At 35.0% G+C, this 20,836-nt stretch overlaps 4 protein-coding genes across 4 annotated transcripts; 2 read left to right on the plus strand and 2 right to left on the minus strand.

Annotated features, from left to right (window-relative positions):
• Window positions 1-311: 311 nt before the first annotated feature.
• LOC105165299 (small ribosomal subunit protein eS24z) lies at window positions 312-2,493 on the minus strand. The gene is made up of 6 exons (XM_011084269.3): window positions 2,334-2,493; window positions 2,157-2,231; window positions 2,022-2,063; window positions 1,401-1,571; window positions 716-802; window positions 312-552 (listed from the first exon to the last, which is right to left on the minus strand). The coding sequence occupies exons 2-6, from the start codon at window positions 2,226-2,228 to the stop codon at window positions 511-513; spliced, it is 414 nt and encodes a 137-aa protein (XP_011082571.1). The 5' UTR covers window positions 2,229-2,231; window positions 2,334-2,493; the 3' UTR covers window positions 312-510.
• Window positions 2,494-6,482: 3,989 nt separating this feature from the next.
• On the plus strand, window positions 6,483-9,142 carry LOC105165298 (spindle pole body-associated protein). The gene is made up of 3 exons (XM_011084268.3): window positions 6,483-6,915; window positions 8,552-8,693; window positions 8,915-9,142. Exons 1-3 carry the CDS (start codon window positions 6,614-6,616, stop codon window positions 8,996-8,998), a joined length of 528 nt encoding a protein of 175 aa, XP_011082570.1. The 5' UTR covers window positions 6,483-6,613; the 3' UTR covers window positions 8,999-9,142.
• A 333-nt stretch (window positions 9,143-9,475) lies between these two features.
• On the minus strand, window positions 9,476-12,136 carry LOC105165297 (splicing factor Prp18 family protein). The gene is made up of 2 exons (XM_011084267.3): window positions 11,093-12,136; window positions 9,476-10,195 (listed from the first exon to the last, which is right to left on the minus strand). Exons 1-2 carry the CDS (start codon window positions 11,924-11,926, stop codon window positions 9,782-9,784), a joined length of 1,248 nt encoding a protein of 415 aa, XP_011082569.1. The 5' UTR covers window positions 11,927-12,136; the 3' UTR covers window positions 9,476-9,781.
• A 3,838-nt stretch (window positions 12,137-15,974) lies between these two features.
• On the plus strand, window positions 15,975-18,824 carry LOC105165296 (Acyl-CoA N-acyltransferases (NAT) superfamily protein). The gene is made up of 6 exons (XM_011084266.3): window positions 15,975-16,133; window positions 16,249-16,339; window positions 17,328-17,460; window positions 18,215-18,284; window positions 18,412-18,472; window positions 18,573-18,824. Exons 1-6 carry the CDS (start codon window positions 16,056-16,058, stop codon window positions 18,662-18,664), a joined length of 525 nt encoding a protein of 174 aa, XP_011082568.2. The 5' UTR covers window positions 15,975-16,055; the 3' UTR covers window positions 18,665-18,824.
• The last annotated feature ends 2,012 nt before the right edge of the window (window positions 18,825-20,836 follow it).

Below are 20,836 nucleotides of genomic sequence, written 5' to 3' on the forward strand. Positions count from 1 at the left end.
TGCACTTTAAAAACAAGTATTATGAACTAATAGAATATTTCAAAATAAATTTGATCGAACATCCAATATCGACTAGTGAAGCACTCGTAGTCCAATAGGACCAGCAGATTAAAATAAAGTGATAAAGGGGAATACCTCCTACCCCGTTCAACGAGCTTTCATGACATTCATAAGACTTTACTGTGTTTAAGACTGAGAACAACGTCCGAAGCAAACTGTAATCTTGCTCTAAGACGCAATATCAACGAGTGCTTATTGATATTTTTAATATTTATCTGAATATATAAAATTGAGAAGGAAATATCAGAAGATTGAAAAGAAGACGACTCTCCCGGATGATAAATGTGATAACACAACAATTCAAAACTCAGGTCGTAACGTCCAACAAATCGTGGTGCCACTTTAACATTAAGAACAGTGCTTAACTAGCCTAAGGTAAAGCAAAAATATTGGTGTCATATGATAATCTCCAATAGATTGCGGAGCCAGAAACACAAAATCCGTAGAAACTTATTTCTTCTTTCCACCCTTGGCAGCATCTCCAGCCTTTGTCTGCAGGTACCGGAAAAACATGATCAATGAATGAAATTGAAATCAAGGTGTTTACTTGTTTCAAGGATTTGAAGAATAACTGTAGAAATGGCTTTTGCCAGCTCATAAAAAATTGGATAGAAGGTGTTCAGCAATATGGATAAAGAGATAATAGCAATTCTACCTTCTTAACACCACGGATCTTCTTTGCTCTGTTCTTCCTTTCCTTCATCTGCTTTCTAGACTTCTCAACCTTGGTATCAAGACCATTCTGCACAGCGTAATACCCAGTATTGTTAAATACATGAAATGTGGAAGCAAGTGTAAGCTTTTATAGAGCCATGAGAAACCAAGGAATATGCAGCAGTAAATTGCATCTTTGAATTATCATCTTCAAAATTCAACAGCAGCAGCAAAAAAATAGAAGTTCTAAAACGGAGAACAAGGAATGCAAACAATACACTAGATATATTTTCTACAAACATTTGGTCTCTTGGTAGGACTTATGGTGGCAAAATCGCTAGCCAAGTAGGCATATAGCAATCAAAAGTGAGGCAACATTCTCGTAAGGACCAACTCCAGATTGCCACAAAACTCTAGGATAGCAGAAAACCAAAGTATGCATGACGGAAGAAAGAAGACTAGAAGGGAACTAAAAGAAACTCATAGACGAATAACTCCATGAAAATTACAAAACCTTAGTAAAGAAGAGGGCAGGAAGTACATATACCAGTTGATTCAATTATTGAACTAGATAGTGCGTAAAAAAATAGATTAGCTGAGTAGTGAGAATACCATTACCAAGAAGTGTTTCCTAACTCATATTTGACAATTATAAATAAGAGCAGTCAAATAAATAGATGAATTACCCTGATCAGCCTGTATTTTGGTTCATATTTCTTCGCATTCTCAACGGAGTCATAAATCAATCCAAACCCGGTAGATTTGCCTCCACCAAAGTGGGTCCTGAACTTGAACACAAAGATGGCATTTGGATCTTTAACCTCATACATCCGAGCCAATTTCTCCTTCAGCTCAGCCTGCAATAAAATTACACGAGAACAGAAACAACTAAGAACAGGCAGCAAAGCTCCTATACAAAAACCACATATTTTCCCACAAAATTCAATTAAAAAACGAACACATAGCTGATTTTCTTAATATTACTGTGTCAAACAAACAGTACAATTTCCAAACATTAAGAAAAGTATAATGTAATTAAGATTATACCGATTCCTCAGTTCATCTACTCATATTCCTCATATATTTCCAAACATCTCATAATGGCCTATATCTCCTGAATCAACCTTCGTAAACAAATAAAAACGAAGATACTCTAACTTACAACAAGCGTAAGAGTTTCTTCAACTAAATCATACTGTTATAGTAAGAATAATGAAGTTAAATACTACAATAACACCGTATAAAACAGATATGTGAACAGAATAAAGAATGTGTAATAACAAAATAATGGTTAAAGGAGATCAGACCTTGGAAACATTAGGCCTTCCTGGATGCAACACATCAATAACCTACCAAACAAAAACAAAAGGAACCTAAATGATTAAGAACCATTACCATCAAGTAAAAAAACACCAAATAAATACAATTTTGGGACTACATACAAATTGCTTCCTGGAGAGCAGACGATTCGTCATGAACTTCCTAGTTCTGATAGTTACTGCCTTGTCCGCCATATTCTGCAAAAACCAAAGACGATGGTCAAATCCAAATCAATCTAATGCACTGCCATAAACACATTCACATTCAGGAGAAGAAATAGAATGTTCGCAGTCAATTACGCTGTCGTTTAAGCAGATTCAGGCCGTGCGTCGTCGCCTAGTGCCGCTGCTATTCCGGAGCTTAGTGGAGTCCTGCTGGTCGAGGGCGTCTCAGCTTTCTAAGAGGGAGAAGCATTAACTCTAGGGTTTTGTAATAAGAAGGATCCTTCATGGGCTAAACTTTCTACATATGGGCTGCACTAATGGGCTTTAAATTGTATGGACCTCATAACTGCAAACAGGGCCCATCCCCAAGAAATGCAACCAATTACAATTATCACTTGGTTTGGAGTTGTTTTTTCGGTAGATTTTAAAAATTTTAGGAAAATAAATTTGGGTTTTAAAAATCTTGAAATTTGTATTGGTAAGTGTAGAAGCATTTATCGGTGTTTTTGAAAATATTCAAAGTAAATTATTTTGATAAACTTATTATAAATGTCAAATCACGTGTTGATAGGGAATGTTTTGTAATTTTATATAGCTATACTATTATAAAAATAAATCTTGTTTTGTTTTTAATATAGAAGTTGGCATACAAAACTTTTAAGGTGGAAAGTAATTCTTTAATTAATTCAATTTATTAAATAAAATTTGACAATAATAGTTTTTTCAACGTCTTTGGGTAAATGCATACTAACAAATCATGATGCACAGTGGGTTGCATTAGCTCAAGCTCACTTAGGACTAGATCGGTTCTGAGCCCGTCCCAAATATTAAAACCCTGGACCAACTTAACACAGTGGCCCAAGGCCACCTGATCCTAAGTTGGACCTGTTGAGCAATTTTCTTTTATAAGAAAAGCATGTCATATGAATTTTATTTTATTTTTTTAGATTGATTATTATAGTAGCTTTTTTATACTTATGAAACTTTGAAAATCATTATCTTTACTATTATACTTCTAAATTTTTTGTACTTTAATTCATTACTGCTCTTTATTTATTTTTTTTAAAATTTATTTTAAGTTCTTTTTGAATTTATATCATCTGAGTTTATTGTTGTAAGTTTGTTCATCAAATTATATTCATAATACAACCATAAATTTAAATAATTATTCAAAAGAAAATCTTAATTTTTTTAGAAAAATAAATATGAAACAGGCACATTTGGGCCTGATTCCTTCCTAGTCCGGGCTCAATCGGGCCGGTTCATGGGCTGACCCTAGATTTATAAATGAACCTAATTGAAGTCCATTTAAAGGCATAGAATCAGTCATAAATAGTAGTGGCTGGTTCTAAGCTAGCCCGACCTACTGTACACCTTGACTAACAAACTTCTTTCTTCCGAAGTTTCATGAGTTTGAGTTTGATAGTATATGTCATTGTTTCATAAATCAGTTTTCAAACTAGAGAATTTCTCCCTAGCAGTTGGTGTTCACAGTTTATAAGGTAAATTTCACTTAGGCCCCCTCTAAAAATGTGATATTATATTTTTCTCTAAATAAATTTTGAAATTACACCCACAACCCTCAAAAAATTCTTCATTTACACCTGATACCGTTTCGTTAGGGTTTGGACAAAAAATAATTACGTAAGCAAAAAAAATTACATATATTTTCAATTTTATCATTCGTTAAACATTCTCATGTATCTTTTTATACTTATAAAGGGACAAATATAATAATACATATATAGGATGAGGTTAACATCATTATAATTTTCTCTTTATAAGTACAAAATTATTATCTGAGAACATTAAATGAAGGGTAAAATTAAAAAACTTTATAATTGATTTTGCTAATATCAAAATTTTTTGCTCAAATTCTAACGGAAGGAGAAACAGTAGATTTTCAGAAGGAGTGTAAGTGTAATTTTAAATTTTTTTTTAGAGAAAGTATAATTTTATATTTTTAGAAAAAATATAATTTTACATTTTTAGAGGGGTCTAATTATAATTGACCCAAGTTTATATATAAATGTGTGTTGAAAAAATAAAATCCCATATTATATCATGTCTAGAGAGTAATTACCAATGACTTACATATACAATAAATTAAATATTTAAAATTCAATTTTAAAAAGCTCAATTTATTTAATAATACATCAATGGAGTTTTGAAAAGAGCTCGTCGTCTGCCTGTGACAACAATTATGGAAATGACTTATAATCGTTTTGTGTCTTATTTTCATGAGAGGATGACTAAGAGTACTGCAATGTTAAGAAAAATCAACTGTGGACGGACTATGCATACAAGTTGTTCAAATGTTGGTCCGAAAAATCTGTAGAGCATGCGGAAACACCATTCAGTCAGTATGAACAATTCACCTCATTAATTAATCATGGATAGGTGCTGTAATACGCACTTACCAAAATTACTACACGAGAATGTTCATATGACAAATGGAGTCAATTTTGGAATTCCTTGCTCCCACATTGAAAAGGGATGCAGTGCATATAGGCTCAATATTGCATCTACGGTTAAGCAGTATTACAATTTAAAATATGACATATTCTAAATCTTTCCAACCTCTAATTGCCAATGATTGCCATAATTTTACTCTGTGTCAGTGTTCGTCATGTTTAAATTCACACTACAAGCATTTTAAATAAGACGGACAAGACAATAAATTCATATCCAATAAAAATTCCAACAAAGCCAATCTCCTCATCAAAGTAATATGCCAAGGCGGGGTTGTAAACGACAAAATATGAAGTTAATACTTGATTACATTTTTTTTTTGAAATGTAAAATTTTCTCAATTTATATTAATAAATAAAATTAATTAAATATTTAATACATTTTTAATTATTACATGTTAAATATAAATTAATAATATTGTTATTGAAAAATATTCAATCAATAATTAATTATTAAAATATTTTCACAATTAATAACTAATATTAATTAAATAATTAACTGGAAACTACCTAATACTAATAAAATAAAATCAACTACACTAATTAAACAAAATAAAATAATTACAATTACAAATAATTAAACAGAATTAAAAGGGGAGACGTTATCAACTATAATGACTCCACAAATATTTAAACATAAATATTCATTAGTTGTTATAGCTGATAATGACTCATGAACAAATTTTGTAAAATATATATTTTTTAATTTGAGTTGTTATGAATAACAACAACTCGCTTTAAAAGTCCAACTCTACTTTTTTTAGGAGAATTTTAAAATTCTTAATTTTAAAATTTCAAGTCCTAACATCGTTTTGAGACCGATTCCAAAAATGAAAGGGAGTTAAATCATATTAATTATAATTCTGATTTATTAAATTCCAATTTCAAGATTTTCGTCTAACCAATTCCCATTTCCAAGATTTTCTTTTGACCAATTCTGGAGAAATAATATTTTAGTTCCATAACTTAGATTCATATAACTTTTGATCCTATTTATTATAAGAATAGTATGTTTAGTCTCATAACTTACAAAATTTATTTATAATTTAATGATATAGGTCATGTACTTAACATATTGTTGTTGAGTATTTTCGGTTGGATGAAAGATTGATCCCCTTTTTTTATAATAGCATATGAGTGTTTCATTTGACCTACTTGATTCACTTGTGGAAGATATGATTTTTTGTGTTGCTTCTACTTGACTTCAACTTATAAAAATATGGAAAGAATGGATTCATTTTTTGTAGGAGAATAGAGAAACTGCTATGTTTTTGTCCTAATTTCTTTCAAAATTTATTTTTTTCCCTCAAATGTAATTATATTTTTCCTAGAAAATGGTCACAAGTTGGAAAACAAACCAATTCTCTCTCCAACCAAAAATACTTAATGATCACATATTAGGCATGTGCGACACCGTTAAAAAATAGAAAAAAAAGTGAATGAGGACCAAAAGTGTTTATTTTTTGTAAATTAGAAGATTAAAAATACTAATCTCATAATGAATGAAATCAAAAGTAAAATAAGACTTAACTTATGGAGCTGAAAATGCTATTTCCCCACTAATTTCCAAAACCCAACCAGGTTAAGTAATGCAAATGACCATTCCTATTTTCACAAAATGCTATCGATTTACGTAAATAAATTATTTTATTTTAAAAAATATAAGGAATAAATTGTTGTAGTTCAAAAAATATTTAAAGATAAATTTTGTTAATTTTTTTTTAATAAAATTATAATTTGCTTGTTTACAATATTATAATAAGTTGAGTGGATATTTTTAAAATTAAAACATATTTCTATTGTGACGTTGCTTCAACCCCGCCAATTCAGAGGGGAAGAATTCAACGATGTTAAAACTTATAAATTACAATTTCGATTACCAAGTTTCAATTCTAAGATCAAAGAGTTGATCAGGAAAAGAGAAATTTCCAAATACCGCCAAAGATGATAGCTGTTCAGTGTCACCCTCGCTTCCCCATTTCTCTCAATTTATCTTCTTCTACTTCTTCTCCGCGGATTAAACCCCAAATTTCTCCTATTTCCAGCTCAAATCTCCCTTCACTGTCAAAAAATGTGGGCAGAACCAGAAGCCGGACAACCCTCGTGAGGGGCGACTTCAGGGATGGCGTTGAGCCAGTTCAAGAGTCGGCTTTCTTCGACGAAAACGGCGCCGTCGAAGACATGGATGGATACCTCAATCATCTGTCCCTAGAGTATGACTCAGTTTGGGACATCAAGCCTGCGTGGTAATCACTTGCGTTGCGTTTGCTTTATCTCTCTTTTGTTATTCTAAACTGCAGCCTTCTGCTTCTTGTTCTTTGTGTTTTCCCCTTAGGTGAGAGTATCCGACTGAAATTCCGCCAGGTGTTTGATATTTTTTCCCTGAAATGGTTTTGGCACTCTGGACTTACTAATTCTGACCCAAATGTGAATGAAGAGCCCCGCAGCTTTATATTAATTTATATCAGATTTCTGCTTGACACGGTTCGATTTTCAGTTGATGGATTATGAATTAGACATGACAAAATGGTTTGCGGTCCTCAGCTTCCTTTACTAAGAGGTGTTCGAGTGAGCTTAGTATATTTTTCAGAAATACGTTTATAAGATCAAATATTAAGATATTATGAGCTTAACTTATTTTTAATGGATAATTACGCCCCCTCCTCTCTAAGGTCTGGATAATTACACCTCCTTTTGTTAGATTTGGGGTAATTACACGTAAATTCCATTTGGTTTGAGAAATTACATCCACCACTTATTTGATTTTCTTCTGTCTAATTAATAAGTCACTTTGTTAAACAAAATTTACTGAATTTGCTAATATTAATAAAAAAATTGAATGAAAATTGATACTTACTTTTGATTGACTTATTATAGGTCAAGAAATTTTTCCGACTAAACTATCATTGTAACAGTGAAGGTATCCGAGGGTAATTTGGTCATTTTTTTTTGTTAATCGTAGGTAAATATCAATTTTTGATTTGCAATAAGTTAGTAATAAGTCAATTGAAGGTATTTAATATCAATTTCATTCAATTTTTGGTTAATATTAGCAAATTCAGTTAATTTTGACTAACAAAGAGACTTATTTGTTAGATCGAATCAAATTTTAGATTAATTAAATATTAATTTTTAAACCACAGGGATCTACGCGTAATTGCACCATGTACTGGGGATTATAGTTTTCTCAATTTTTTAAGTTTTAACAAATCTCTTCATCTTTGATTATATGCTTTGGCCAGTCCTCCTAGTTGGAGGTGGGTCAAGAAGAAGTAGTGAGACAACGTTAGCAATCATGTTCAAGAAGTCAGATATTATTTAAAATTTTAACGAATCCCCTCAATTTTGATTATATGTTTTGGTCATCCTATTCCTAGTTGGTGGTCAAGAACAAGTAGCGAGACGTTAGAAATCATGTCCAAGAATCACATCATCACTTTCATACACTTGGTCCTTAGTCCTTGTGAAACCATCTCAACTACTTTAAATCATGTTCAAGAATCATATGGTCAGTTTCATACACTTATTCCTTAATCCTTGTGAAACCATCTCAACTACTTTAGCTCATTTGTATGAATTGATATGATCCAAAACATAGGATTTCTGAAGGAAGGCGTCCTGTCCATGTGTGAAATTGGTCGTTTGTAGTTGGTACATGTTTCAATGTTATTTTCTATTACGGTTAACATGTTCGAGATAAAATGATTAGGTTTTCATTGTCTGGGATTTCCTTAAATTTGTTTCAAAAGTACGTTTCTAACTCCCAAGACCGAGAGACCATTGATAGAGACGAACTCGATGTACACATTATGCAAGATTTCCTTTTCGTATTGCTGTGCATGTAACTGTTGTCATTGATAATCCTCTTTTTATCACTTTCAGGTGCCAACCTTGGACAGTTACACTGACCGGGATGGTAATAATTACCGGTAGCTGGCTAGTTTGGAACTCAGTAACAGTTACCTCAGCGGTAACATCTGTAATTTGCTTGTGGTGGTACGTCTTTCTGTACCATTATCCAAAGGTATGATCATCGCTTCTCATCGGAAAATACTATGTACTAGTGAGAAAATTCAATGAAGTTAAGAGGAAACAATATATGAAAACAAGAGCTCTGCTTGAACATGAAGTAAAATAGAATGTGCTATCCCCACGAAATCCAACCTGCTCTAATCTGTCACTTTTCATGGATCCAGAATTAAAGCACGCATTAGTAACACTAGTTTTATCTGATCTGCTTCTCAGGCATATTCAGATATGATTGCGGAGCGAAGAAAGAAGGTAACAAGCGGTGTAGAAGACACCTATGGTATGAAAACTGGGCAATGATCTTGGAGGGACAACTTTTCGGCCCAGGTTATAAGAGCATGTATACATCATTGTAAACAAAGATATAAAGGCATGTATACATCATCGTAAAAACAAGTAAATCTTCTTGGATTAAAATTTCAATTGGACACCTTATTGTTGGCACCATCTTGTCTAGGTTATAAGCCCACGGGACCTTGCCATTATTTGTTTTCTTGGGTGCTTATTCGACCAAGAAATCAAACAAACTGGCTGCTAAATAAGACCTCGACCTCCGGAACCAAGCTTTCTGAACAAGAGATGGGATTTCCTTTCAGCTTAATTACTTTTCACAGGCAAGAATTACATATGTCCTCAGTATTAAACAAGATGTCAAATGAAACAAATTTAATATAAATGCGACCATGTGTGAACACCGCAAGAACTTGGCGAAGGCAAGACGCAGGAAAGCTGGGGTTAAGCATTACATTCCCAAGTAAGGTTTAGCCAGCACGGTGCTACTTAGAAATCTTTTTTCTCCATACATGTTGAATTGCTATCAATTTCATCCGCCACAAATTAAAAAAGAAACAGCTCCCAGCTCACCAACTCTTAAGAAGCACTAATTCATGTTTACATGAGCATATCAACTACATAAACATAGAGGCCATCTGGAATGGTTACATTTACAGCCTCTCACCAAAAGCGAGAGTCAACATTAAGAACATAATGTTCCGTCATAAAATCACATGTTACTCATCGTATACTTTGGCTAGAACATGAGAATGATCAGGGCAATTGTTACCCCTCATGTACACATGTTAACTAGTCATCTTTTGTAGCAGGCATCAATAGGAGCCTCTCCTCAGAATGATGCTTCTCTCCAGACGACCTCTCTTCTGCTAATAGTGACTGCAAATCACTACCATTTGCCAGGCTATTGAACTCAACAGCTTTGGAAGGCATAGTTGGATAACGTCGTTGGGCGAAAGTCATCAATCTCTTGACAGATTGCAAATACTTACGGGTTGTCTCATCATTCATGATGTGTGCCACACTGTTAGTATAAATCTTTTCACGTGCAGAACGTTCATGAATACCAACCATAGTAACACCAATAGGCCAAGGAGCATTTCCAATTGCAAGTTTAATGTAATGATCCATTGCAGCTAGGTAATCCCGCTTCATACAGCAATCAACAACCACCATCAATGCTTGTCGAATATCATCAGGAAGAACCTATATGAGAAAAAAGACAATGTGAATCATCCCAGTCTAGAGGTAATCTGGATCACCCAAGTAAGCTATGTTCAAAATGACATACACGGTTGACCTCATTTGAACATCAATACGTTAACTAGCGCTTCAAGCAAAACACATTTCTTTTCTCAACTTCATCCTCCCCATCTCCATATAATCCATAATCAATGATGTTATATTGATAACTCGTGAAAATATTGCTAATGCATTACTATTATAGTTAGTTCTCACATAATTGATGACCTCTAATTCAAATTCTAAAATTACCATAATACAATAATTATTTAGATGAGTATCATCACATTAATATTTCAATTCAGATACTATTAAAAAAGCAAAATGTGAGAGATGCCCAAAAATATTAAAAATAATAATAAAGGAAAAATAAAAGTCAAAGTAACTGAGGTAGTAAACACTGGTTTTTTCTTCCTCACTTTAATCTAACTTTCCAAGTTCCAGTGCATGCAGTATATGAGCTCCACCTCCATTCATCATATAGCACATGAGCACAGATGATCAATCACATCAATTTATGCCTTCAAATTAACATCTGTATCACAATCTTCTTAAAGCAATCTAATAAATGTAATAGAATTCCAATTCTTTAGTATATAAAACTTCTGATACATGGAACTAAGCTTCTTTTTATACTGCTTGCACTAGATTATCCATTCAGCCAGTCTTCTGGAAACCATGAAATTGCTCTAAAAGAGAAGATTGCCAAAGCAAATCCTAGATAAGAAGACAAATATGTTCACATTGACATAATTTTCCACAACACCATGAGGGAGCACTGGTAGCATATCATTTCCACATGAATTTAAAATAAAATTAGGCGCCCACACACAGAAAGAGAAAGTTGGACATAATACACACCTTCTTTCTGCAGAACTTAAACAGCGGATTCAAATATCGTGCGCACTGCTTAAATGTGGCAACCATCGACTTCCCTTTGGCTGTCCTCTTCTCCGCCTCACTCATCTCATTTAGCTCCTGATTCCACTCATTCAACAACTTTTTGAAAAACACAAGAATCTTATCCTCGTCGCACAACTCCTCAAAGTTCGCCTTCATCCGTTTCAAATCCTTGTCGTGATCCATCCCGGAGGATGCTCCATCCCCACTTAGATCCTCATCCCCACCTCCACTCTCCTTATCCTCTCCCCCATCCTCCGTCGACTTTCTCTTTCTATCACTCAATATCCCTGATTTCTGCCGCTTCTTCAACTCCACGATATCCCGCAGAAAATCATTAGTTTGCCCTTCCGTCATATCACTGTCATCGACTTCAAATAATCCAGCCTTCAACACGAACTTCAGACGGTCAAGTCTCGCCTCATCGTCTTCTCCGAAGAGAGTCACCGGTTGTTTTAAGAAGCGGAGGCGGCGGATGACTTCTTGTTTCGGGAGATTGAGATCGTCAATGTTTTTCTCTTCAACTAGGGATTTGGAGGACGATGACTCCGGCTTAGATTTTGGGATTTCAGGATTGGATTTTGGGTTAGATGATGAATTGGGATCATCACTCTGCTGCTCTTGCTGTAATTTCTTTTGACGAAGTGCTTTGGCCTCGGCTTCGCGTTTTTCCTCTTCTCGCAGCCGCTGGAGGCGTTTCTGCTCGATCTCGGAGCGCTTGAAGACTTTCTTACCGCCAACGTCCTCTGCGAGACTTTGTCTTTTCTTCAGCAACTCCTGCTTTAGAATATCCATGGCCGAATATGATATCTGCTAGGGTTTCCGCTAATTTCACAGTCCAGCGATGTTGAAAAGATTGGGGATCGGGGAATGGTGCTAGGGTTTTCTCTGATTCCCGTGGACGGAGTGGAGTTAAAAGTTGGATTGAGTGCGGAGGGTATTTTCGTCACTGCGTTAAGGGGTCCGACTATCCAATGTAGGCCGGGGCACTCGCACAATATTACTGCCAAGCGGAATAGCCGATTGCGTGGGGTGTATAAATAATAGATGATGTCACGATTAGGCGGCAATTTTCCATTTTTGTACATTCAACCTACTCAAATACTACTACAATCATTTTAATTCTTTCTTTAATTTTATTTTTTTGACTTTATCAGCTCCTTATCTCTTTCCTGTTGATCGCCAAAAGATGCGGTCAATACTGCCAGAACAACACCTGTGACCCAAGTCAATTCGCGAGGTTTTTTAAATCCACCGGTGAGATACACACAAAAGACATGTAGAATCATCATTAGGACCATCATACTTGCCGACCATCGATGAACTGATCGGATTAACCAACCAAAATTAGCTTCCGCCATTATGTATTGAACAAATTCTTTTTTCGTTCAAGTTGCTTTTCTTTTTGTCTAACTCACTTTCTTTTTTCTGTGTGAGTTTCGGGAATATCCCCATTCATAGGTACCTATCCATGAGCGAGCGACTGAAGACCCGGCTGCAAGCCTGTCTGTAAGCCAAGACCAAGCCCGAGCCGAGCATTCCGAAGTCCAATAAGACAAGGAATGCAGTAAGGCTCGTACTGATCTATACCCCTTGAACTATGAGCTAGATGTTCTGAGTTGTTGAGTTTCTCATTTCTAAATGTTGATAAAGTATCAATATCGTTCTTTTGGGATCCCACTCAGGTTCATACTATTTTATTTTGTGTAAATTATAACTTCTATAACTACATGATTTATCAAAAAAATAAAGACCACCATATACGGTAACTGCTTTTAAATCTTACCTTGTTTATTACGAGATTTGGTGAATCTGTAGACAGATAGACATATATTTTTCATGTAGAAATTACGAGAAAAAAATATTAATTTATCCTTGCATGCAGGCTAACACATATAATTTTGTTCAAATTTACAAAAATAAATAACACGTGATTGCAGAAGTTATAATTTACACAATATAAAGTATTTATATTTTTTAACATCAAATTTTAGAAAATGTTCTGTGAAAACATCTTTGATGTTATATTAGTAATGTTATCTTATTTTCAAGGATGTGAAAGTAAATTTTACATAATAGCCACACTATAAATACATATACCCTACCGTATTTTAAAACTCTCAATACTACTATAAATACCCCATATATTATTTTTTAAACCAACTTCACTATTCATTGATAAGATAACTTATCACCTCTCTCTCTAAAAAATCCTATCTCTATCAATACTAGACTTGGGAAGTAGTTGCATGTTGAGGGTATTTTTCCCATAAAATCACTTACTAAGTCTCTAACCACATCATTGGTGCCGTTTGTGAAAAATATTATATTGATAATAAGAATGCAAACTAGGTCTTGAACTCGCAATGTTCAGGGGGTGGACGCTGCCCATGAAATATACGAGAATGAAGCAGGGCAACTCCCATCCCATGATCAAGCCCTACTAAAGGGAATGACCTTACCACCCCGTGGCCAAGAGTCACACCATAAACAAGCCCTACTATTAGTGTGGCCCTACCTTCTCGTGAGCAAGCCACACTAAATGGGATAGCCTGCCATCTCGTGGCCAAGAGTCTCCTCGTGAACAAATCCCACCTCAAGGGGTGGGCCTACCCCACATGAGCAAGTCATGTTGAATGGTGGCTCGATCACCTCGTGAACAAGCTCCACCACACGGGGAGGCCCTATCTCTTTGTGAGGAAGCACCACCTCTATCTCGAAGAGAATCACCCACCTTAGGTGTTCCACCTTAAGAAACAATGATATAGTTAATGCAAGAATCCTTACTAACACCTAATCCATGATGCGTCCACTCGAGTGGTTGCACAAATAGTAGCTCAATACGCTACTCATCACCCTGTGAACCCGCTTCTTATTCTCTTCGTTGAAGTCAAGAATTGTTCTTGGTTCTCAAGAGGGATGAGTATAGGCGGGAGGAGGTGAATAGTAGAGTTTCTCAACCCGAAGTCGCTAGACCTAAGAGCGAAGCTCCAACCAATCGCGACAACCCTTAGCGCCCCTACCCTCTCAAGGAGATGAGGATTGCCCTTGGTCGTAGATCCACCAAGATGTAGCCTTTTTTGCCTCGCTATCTTAGTCGAGGCACGTCCAACAGGCATGAAAGTATCAAATCTTTCAAAGTACGATGGAACAGGAGACCTACAGGAACACTTAAACAAAATTATATGCCAAATCTTGGGATTCCTTATCCTCTACCAATTGTCTCTCTCAATCTACTTAGACGTACAACCTCCTCCAAGCTGGAGAACTCAGCTATAAAATCAGGTCCAACTCCCTTAAATATGGGACGACTTTTTGGACACTGACGGACCATTTCTCAAACATAGTTTCCCTCTTACTTGCATTCATTTATCATATCTCATTGCGATTTTCATTCATACTTTATTTTTCAGCATTATTATTTTGCTATTTGTCACTAATTTGAGCGTTTGAGTGATGACATCTTTTTTGCAAATCCTCTCTTATTAGGCTTGGGAAAAACTCAGCCTAACTAAAAGGTCCTGGTCCGTATTCAATTGGACTCGTGTGATTTTTTGACACATCACAAATATTAGTATTGTGTATTATTTTTCTCTTTTTTTATTAGTTAGTTAATAGTATATTAAAAATTTATAGTTTATAAACTAAAGCAGAAAATTTTAATAATTTAACAATAGAAAAAGGAAAAAAGTGTTTGTTTAAGAAAACACAGAAGACATCGAAACAACCTCCGTTTTGCTCATGGAAGCCAAGCTGAATGCATTCTCGATACTATTTATCTATTATAGAAGTTGAAATTTAGAAGCTAATGGTAAAAACTAAAATAAAAAAATTTAAAACGAAAAATAAAAAATTTTGAGTACAAGCACAATGTTCAAGTTGGGATCAGGTAGCTAAAATAGCTACCAGAAAGTTCGGATACTCAAACCAAACTATCTGACACGATGCCAATTCCTACTCATCACATATATTAGAACGTGAAGATGCATAAAGATACTTTGATAAGAAAAAAAATTATTTGATTTGTAATAAGTCAATTGAGAATAAATTTGGATTTTTATTCAATTTTTTTAGGGCTAATTATACTCTCCTCCCTTGAGGTGTGGTGTAATTATATGTAGACCCCTTGTAGTTTGGAAAATTAAATCTAGCACCTCTAAGGTTTGCTTTTGTCTAACAAATAAATTCATATGTTAGTCAAAATTCATCAAATTTACTGATATTAACAATATAACTAAAAAAAATCTATCTTTACCCCGATTGACTTATAATTGATTTATTGCAAATCAAATAAATCATTTTATAACAAAATTAGCTTCATACTTTATACGTTAATGCATGCGAGAAGGTATATTTTCACCGTTATAAGGAGAGTTTAGGAGAAAAAAATTCTTTGACCTGCAATAAGTCAATAATAATTCAACCGAAAGTAAATATCAATTTTTGTTCAATTTTTTTTGTTAATATCAACAAATTCAATGAATATTGACTAAATGAGAGATTTATTTGTTAGACGAAAACAAATCTCAAAGGTGCTAAATGTAATTTTTCAATTACAGGGAATCTAGATGTATTTCATCAAACCTCAGTGGAGGGGCGTGTAATTATCGATTTTCTTTAATTGATATCGATAAATTTTATAAATTTGAGTGATGAATCGATTTTTTTATTAGACAAAAATAGATACTAGAAATATTAGATATAATTTTTTAAAGTATAAGAATTTATGTATAATTACAAAGAAATTGGAAAAACAGATACGAGGAGGCAAGAAAGATCTAGAGTACCATTGAAGCGGATCGAATGATTCGGGTCGGGCCCCAACTACAAATCATCCATGTCCACATTGCCCTTCTGCCAGTCAAAAATTCGTGAAGGAGAAAAAGGAAAAGAAGACGAAAACAGTCTTCCGCTGCGAATAAAAATGACTACTATTCGAAGGTTTTGCTGCAACGATCTCCTCCGATTCGCATCAGTGAATCTTGACCATCTCACTGAAACCGTTAGTTCTTTCTTTATTGTTTTAATTTGTTCAAATTCATGACTCCTGTTTGTATTGGAGGATTTTTTTGTAAAACTATGTCCATTGACGAATTTTGTTGAACTAAAAATTGCAGTTCAACATGTCGTTCTATATGACCTATTTGGCGCGGTGGCCGGACTATTTCCACGTTGCTGAAGCTCCAGGAAATCGAATAATGGGCTACAGTAGGTTACCCTATTCTGGTTTATAATGTGTATATTTTCTAGGTTTCGGTTCCATTTAATGTTCGATGTCAGATTACTGTATACTTGATGTGTTTCGTAGCATCTTAGTACTCTGTTGGCCTAGTGGTGGTTTAATTTGTACAGGCAAATTTCATGTTTCTGCTCATTTTTGCGTCCATGTTACATTAATAGGTTTTGAGTGTTCTATATGAAACTTCTTGTTATTAGCACGGTGAGTGCAATGGAGACTGCCATTTGAGTATTTGCAAGAATAGCAGATAATTGGTACACTTTGATTTTGTATTGCTTGATGATTTGTGTATTGTTTCTGAATTTGGTGTCACTGCTAAACTTGTGCTTCAAAAGTGGGATTTAAAGGTAGAAGGTATGGTGTTGCAATTGAACTTTCCTTCGTCTAGGTTTTGCTGCATGATGCATTTTGATGTAAATTTTGGTTAGTAACTAGTGACAGTTCCAAAGGCTCCTTTGCTTGCCATGCCTGAGATGTAACAGGAGACATAATGCCAGAGATGATTCGTTTCTAGTTGTAATTAGTTTAAATAGAAATTTAGAGTGTACTTTTAAATGAGGCACAATGTTGCCATGAACCTTCTTTGATACAGATGGCTAAATGCTGCAGCTGGTGAATGGAAGTTTTTGACTCATTCTTTTGGCTTGACTTTGAGTGACATTGACATTACTTGGCTTTAACATTCACTCTGTTACACAAAAGCTGCGGAATATGTGATTAACTATTTCCAAATGTTTGTTCTTATCTTGATGTTTAATATGAGACCGTAGATTACTTACTGCTTTCTACTAGTCTCAGAAACTTGTCCTATTAAGTCACTCCAAGGACACTTGAGTTTCAGTAGGATTGAGCTTATGAAGTTTCTACTTTTCAGTTTTCATATCATCAGAATTCTAAGTTTGCTCCTATTTTGGTTTCTGGTTTGACATGTGAACATAATGTGTGGATACTTTACAGTTATGGGAAAGGTTGAAGGACAAGGAGAGTCATGGCATGGTCATGTCACTGCAGTAACAGTAGCTCCTGAATTTCGAAGGCAACAATTAGCCAAGAAGCTGATGAACCTACTTGAGGAGATCGGCGACAAGATGTAAGGGGACATAATTTTAATTCATTGCAACTATCCCTTCTTAAGGCTAAAATTAAAGGAACTTGAGACTTTTGGAATGCCATGATGAAAAATAATATGATCTAAATGACCATCTTCAAAGATCTCAATCTCTTATGGTTCATATGTTCCTTATTACAAATTTTTATATTCTTGATCTTGTTTCCTTTTTCTTTTTTTTGTTCTATTTGTATTCTTAGTCCTTGGTCCAGGAATTATCACAACTGTTTCTCTGGAGCTTGTTTTTTCTTTAATGTTTTTCTCTGTTTATATTCTCAGTTTTTCAAATAAAAAGTGTACTTTTTGAGTGACCTCCGTAATTCAGTTGTGAATGAAGTCACCAAACATTTTTGCTCCTGTTTCTCTATCTTTTCTAGTCCGTTGTTATCTAGTAGGGCGGGAAGAGAATGGTGTACTGTTGCTCTGTATATTGCATGAATTGGAGAAAGAACTCTAGACAACCTTTGAGTCAACTATTTGGTGTTAAATGATAGGAGTCTCTAGGGTTTTTTGCTCGAATTAAACTGGTGAAACTGGAACATGTCTTTCTGTTTCTGCTTTATATGCCTGTTGCTTTAATCAGTATTTCCATGTGTCATTCAACTTTAAGATTTAGCTTAATACTAATATCTTCATAATAAGTTGGTGAAGGAAGTTCATGTATGTGTGAGTTTTTTAGTTTTGTTAGACTTGCTGGATGAGCTCTGTATACTGAAGCGAGTCTTGCTCTTTGTAGTGATAAGGCTTATTTCGTGGATCTTTTTGTGAGAGCTTCAAATACACCTGCCATCAAGATGTATGAGAAGGTACTGAGAATAATTTATTGCTTCGTTTGCTTCTTAAGAAGTTTGTGACTCAAATAATTTCCATTGGTTTGTCCTTCATATTCAACGAAGCTGCTATTGTCATCTTTTGCTTTTCTCTTTTCCGCAGCTTGGCTATGTAGTTTACAGACGTGTGCTTCGATATTACTCTGGAGAGGAGGATGGCTTGGGTGAGTTGCTCTGTAAATGCCACTGAGAATTTCAATTTTTGGCCCTTCGGTGTTGCTTTTTTTATCTATGTCTTATCTTGCTCTTTTCTTTCCTTTTCAGATATGAGGAAGGCTTTATCAAGGGATGTGGAAAAGAAGTCTGTTATTCCTCTCAAGCGCCCAGTTACACCAGATGAGCTTGAATATGATTAGGCCTGATTTTCTTAATCAGACAGAAATATAATGTTGTCAGGCATGTTCTTGTAATTACCATTATTGGGGCTGAAATTACCATTACACGGATCCAAACGTCTTATGTAAACTTCCAAATTTTCTTGAAATAAAAGAACAAGCAGCTATTCCTTTAGACTCATTACAGCTTCATTATTTCATGAATCGATTGATGCTGTATGTTTCTTATTTTCTCCAGAACTGGACATTGAACTTCATAGGCCGTACTATATAGTACATCTGTAAAATTGATGCCGTCGTAGCTAATGAAGATCCCTCTGTCTCCCTGGTCAAGAATGTGGCTCTTTTCTGTTTTACATGCATGATATATAAACTGATTCTAGAGTTGGGTCATAAGTTTACCTGAACTGATGCCAGGTTCTCTAGTTGTGTAGATTCTCTAGTTGTGTAGAATAAATTAGAGATGCAAAAAAGTAGAAGTTTCCAAAAGAATTGCAAGTTCGACCCACAATTTTGGTTGAAGGCTCAAGCGCAAATATCAGATACGATTTTGCTCTAGTCCTTTGCTACTGATAACGATCAAAATGTAGGATTTCAGGTTTTTTGTTTTCATCCATGTCGGCAGCTTGCTATTGCTAATCATCCCGTTAATTGGTGCCTGGAGATGATTATACTGTCTTACAGTTGAGTTTCTGATTGTGAGAAACCTCAAACGCACACCACTGATTTCCCTAAAAGAATGTTATCTTGACGTGGGTTCCATGAAATATTTCATGTTGGCCGCTAGGACAACACAAACTATATGGAGACACACGTAGAGTTTGCACATACTGTACTAGTGGCATAGCAGTGATATGAAGTATCCTCCATGGCTGAAAAGCTCATCAGCCTACACTCCGTTGCCAAAGTTCGCTTGTCCAACACTCTTGACTCATCACTTGTTTGATTTTCGGGTGTTTGGGGGCACTTTCTTAGAAATCTCTGTGATTCATTGGTCTAGGATTATTGGTGATGAAATCACAAGTATTAATGAAAAACCCTCACTCCATAGTTTCATCATGGTTCAGGCCCCATTTCTCATCTTTTGATCACAATCCACTTCTGTCATGGAACCTCTTTATGGTTTTTTCAATGCCATATTTCTTGTTGATGCTAACCACTTTATATTGTTTTATCAACTAACATATCACTCTTTCTAAATTCTTTTCACTTTTAATGATTAGAATTTCGAAGGGAGATTTTTGTATTTTCGAAATAGGAAAGGCATAATTTCTTGCATGAGAAAGATCAGTAATTTAGCTGATGGAAACCAACTGAGACAACTGCACTCGTAGATGCCATAGCCCTAGACGAGTCGTTGGTTTACAACGTGCCTAAAAATTATTGGTACATCAAGAGATTCTTAGTGAAGAACCAATTCCACTGTGATAAATAATAAGCTCATGTGTAGACTACTCTTTCAAAGAGCACTTTAGCTATGTGAAAATTAATAGTTCCTAGACTACGATACACAGTGTAATAGAATCTTCTAGCCACTGCAAGAAAGTTTTGCTTGATACTATATTCTAAATCCCCTGAGCACTGGGTGAGCACTAGTTTCACCAGTTCTTACATGTCTGACTCTATTTGAACAGTTTGTGATGCCTCCTCCCAGTCACCCACACACCCTTCAGCCTCTTGCACCTTGATTCAACATAAACAAACATCAGTGAAATTACCAAGAGAATCATCTTAAAATCTGTAAAATATCAGCAATAGCTAACCTTTCGGTTATGAAACAGGCGAAGGTGGTGGCAGACTCTGCTAGTGACCTATAGGAACTGTTGATACTTAGGATGGGACAACAAAAATTCATCTAATGTTGCTTCTCCTTCCGCCACTCAGATTTAAGGTCTGCACGAAAAGCTCTGGGTCTCCAACTTTCCCCATATCATGATCATCATTTCCTTCTTTACATGTTCTTACCTAATTCTGCCACTGCAGAGATATTATGATAGTGAAATATACTCTATAACGTACAAACAAGTCTCCTGAGTTGCGATTAATTGATAATGGTCTATAGGTTATAAGAATTTATAGGGTACAAACAAGTCTTTCGAGTTGCGATTAGTTGATAATCGTCTATAGGTTATAAGAATTATGTGCCTATAATTGATGCAGTGTGTCTTAAAGTCCTATGCTCAATGTCAAGAT

The sequence above is a fragment of the Sesamum indicum genome, linkage group LG6 (genome assembly GCF_026168435.1).
Source record: "Sesamum indicum cultivar Baizhima isolate 11 linkage group LG6, ASM2616843v1, whole genome shotgun sequence".
Taxonomy (NCBI): Eukaryota; Viridiplantae; Streptophyta; class Magnoliopsida; order Lamiales; family Pedaliaceae; genus Sesamum; species Sesamum indicum.

What these genes read in the sequence shown, in the direction of transcription:
- LOC105165298 (XM_011084268.3), top strand. Translation starts at nt 6,614, where the DNA reads ATGATAGCTGTTCAGTGTCACCCTCGCTTCCCCATTTCTCTCAATTTA. An exon ending in TGGGACATCAAGCCTGCGTG is followed by an intron (nt 6,916 to 8,551) that starts GTAATCACTTGC and finishes TATCACTTTCAG; the next exon opens with GTGCCAACCTTGGACAGTTA. An exon ending in TTCTGTACCATTATCCAAAG is followed by an intron (nt 8,694 to 8,914) that starts GTATGATCATCG and finishes TCTGCTTCTCAG; the next exon opens with GCATATTCAGATATGATTGC.
- LOC105165297 (XM_011084267.3), bottom strand. Translation starts at nt 11,926, where the DNA reads ATGGATATTCTAAAGCAGGAGTTGCTGAAGAAAAGACAAAGTCTCGCA. An exon ending in TTAAGTTCTGCAGAAAGAAG is followed by an intron (nt 10,196 to 11,092) that starts GTGTGTATTATG and finishes TTTCTCATATAG; the next exon opens with GTTCTTCCTGATGATATTCG.
- LOC105165299 (XM_011084269.3), bottom strand. Translation starts at nt 2,228, where the DNA reads ATGGCGGACAAGGCAGTAACTATCAGAACTAGGAAGTTCATGACGAAT. An exon ending in TGCTCTCCAGGAAGCAATTT is followed by an intron (nt 2,064 to 2,156) that starts GTATGTAGTCCC and finishes TTTGTTTGGTAG; the next exon opens with GTTATTGATGTGTTGCATCC. An exon ending in GAAGGCCTAATGTTTCCAAG is followed by an intron (nt 1,572 to 2,021) that starts GTCTGATCTCCT and finishes ATTTTATTGCAG; the next exon opens with GCTGAGCTGAAGGAGAAATT.
- LOC105165296 (XM_011084266.3), top strand. Translation starts at nt 16,056, where the DNA reads ATGACTACTATTCGAAGGTTTTGCTGCAACGATCTCCTCCGATTCGCA. An exon ending in GAGGAGATCGGCGACAAGAT is followed by an intron (nt 17,461 to 18,214) that starts GTAAGGGGACAT and finishes TGCTCTTTGTAG; the next exon opens with TGATAAGGCTTATTTCGTGG. An exon ending in TGGAGAGGAGGATGGCTTGG is followed by an intron (nt 18,473 to 18,572) that starts GTGAGTTGCTCT and finishes TTTCCTTTTCAG; the next exon opens with ATATGAGGAAGGCTTTATCA.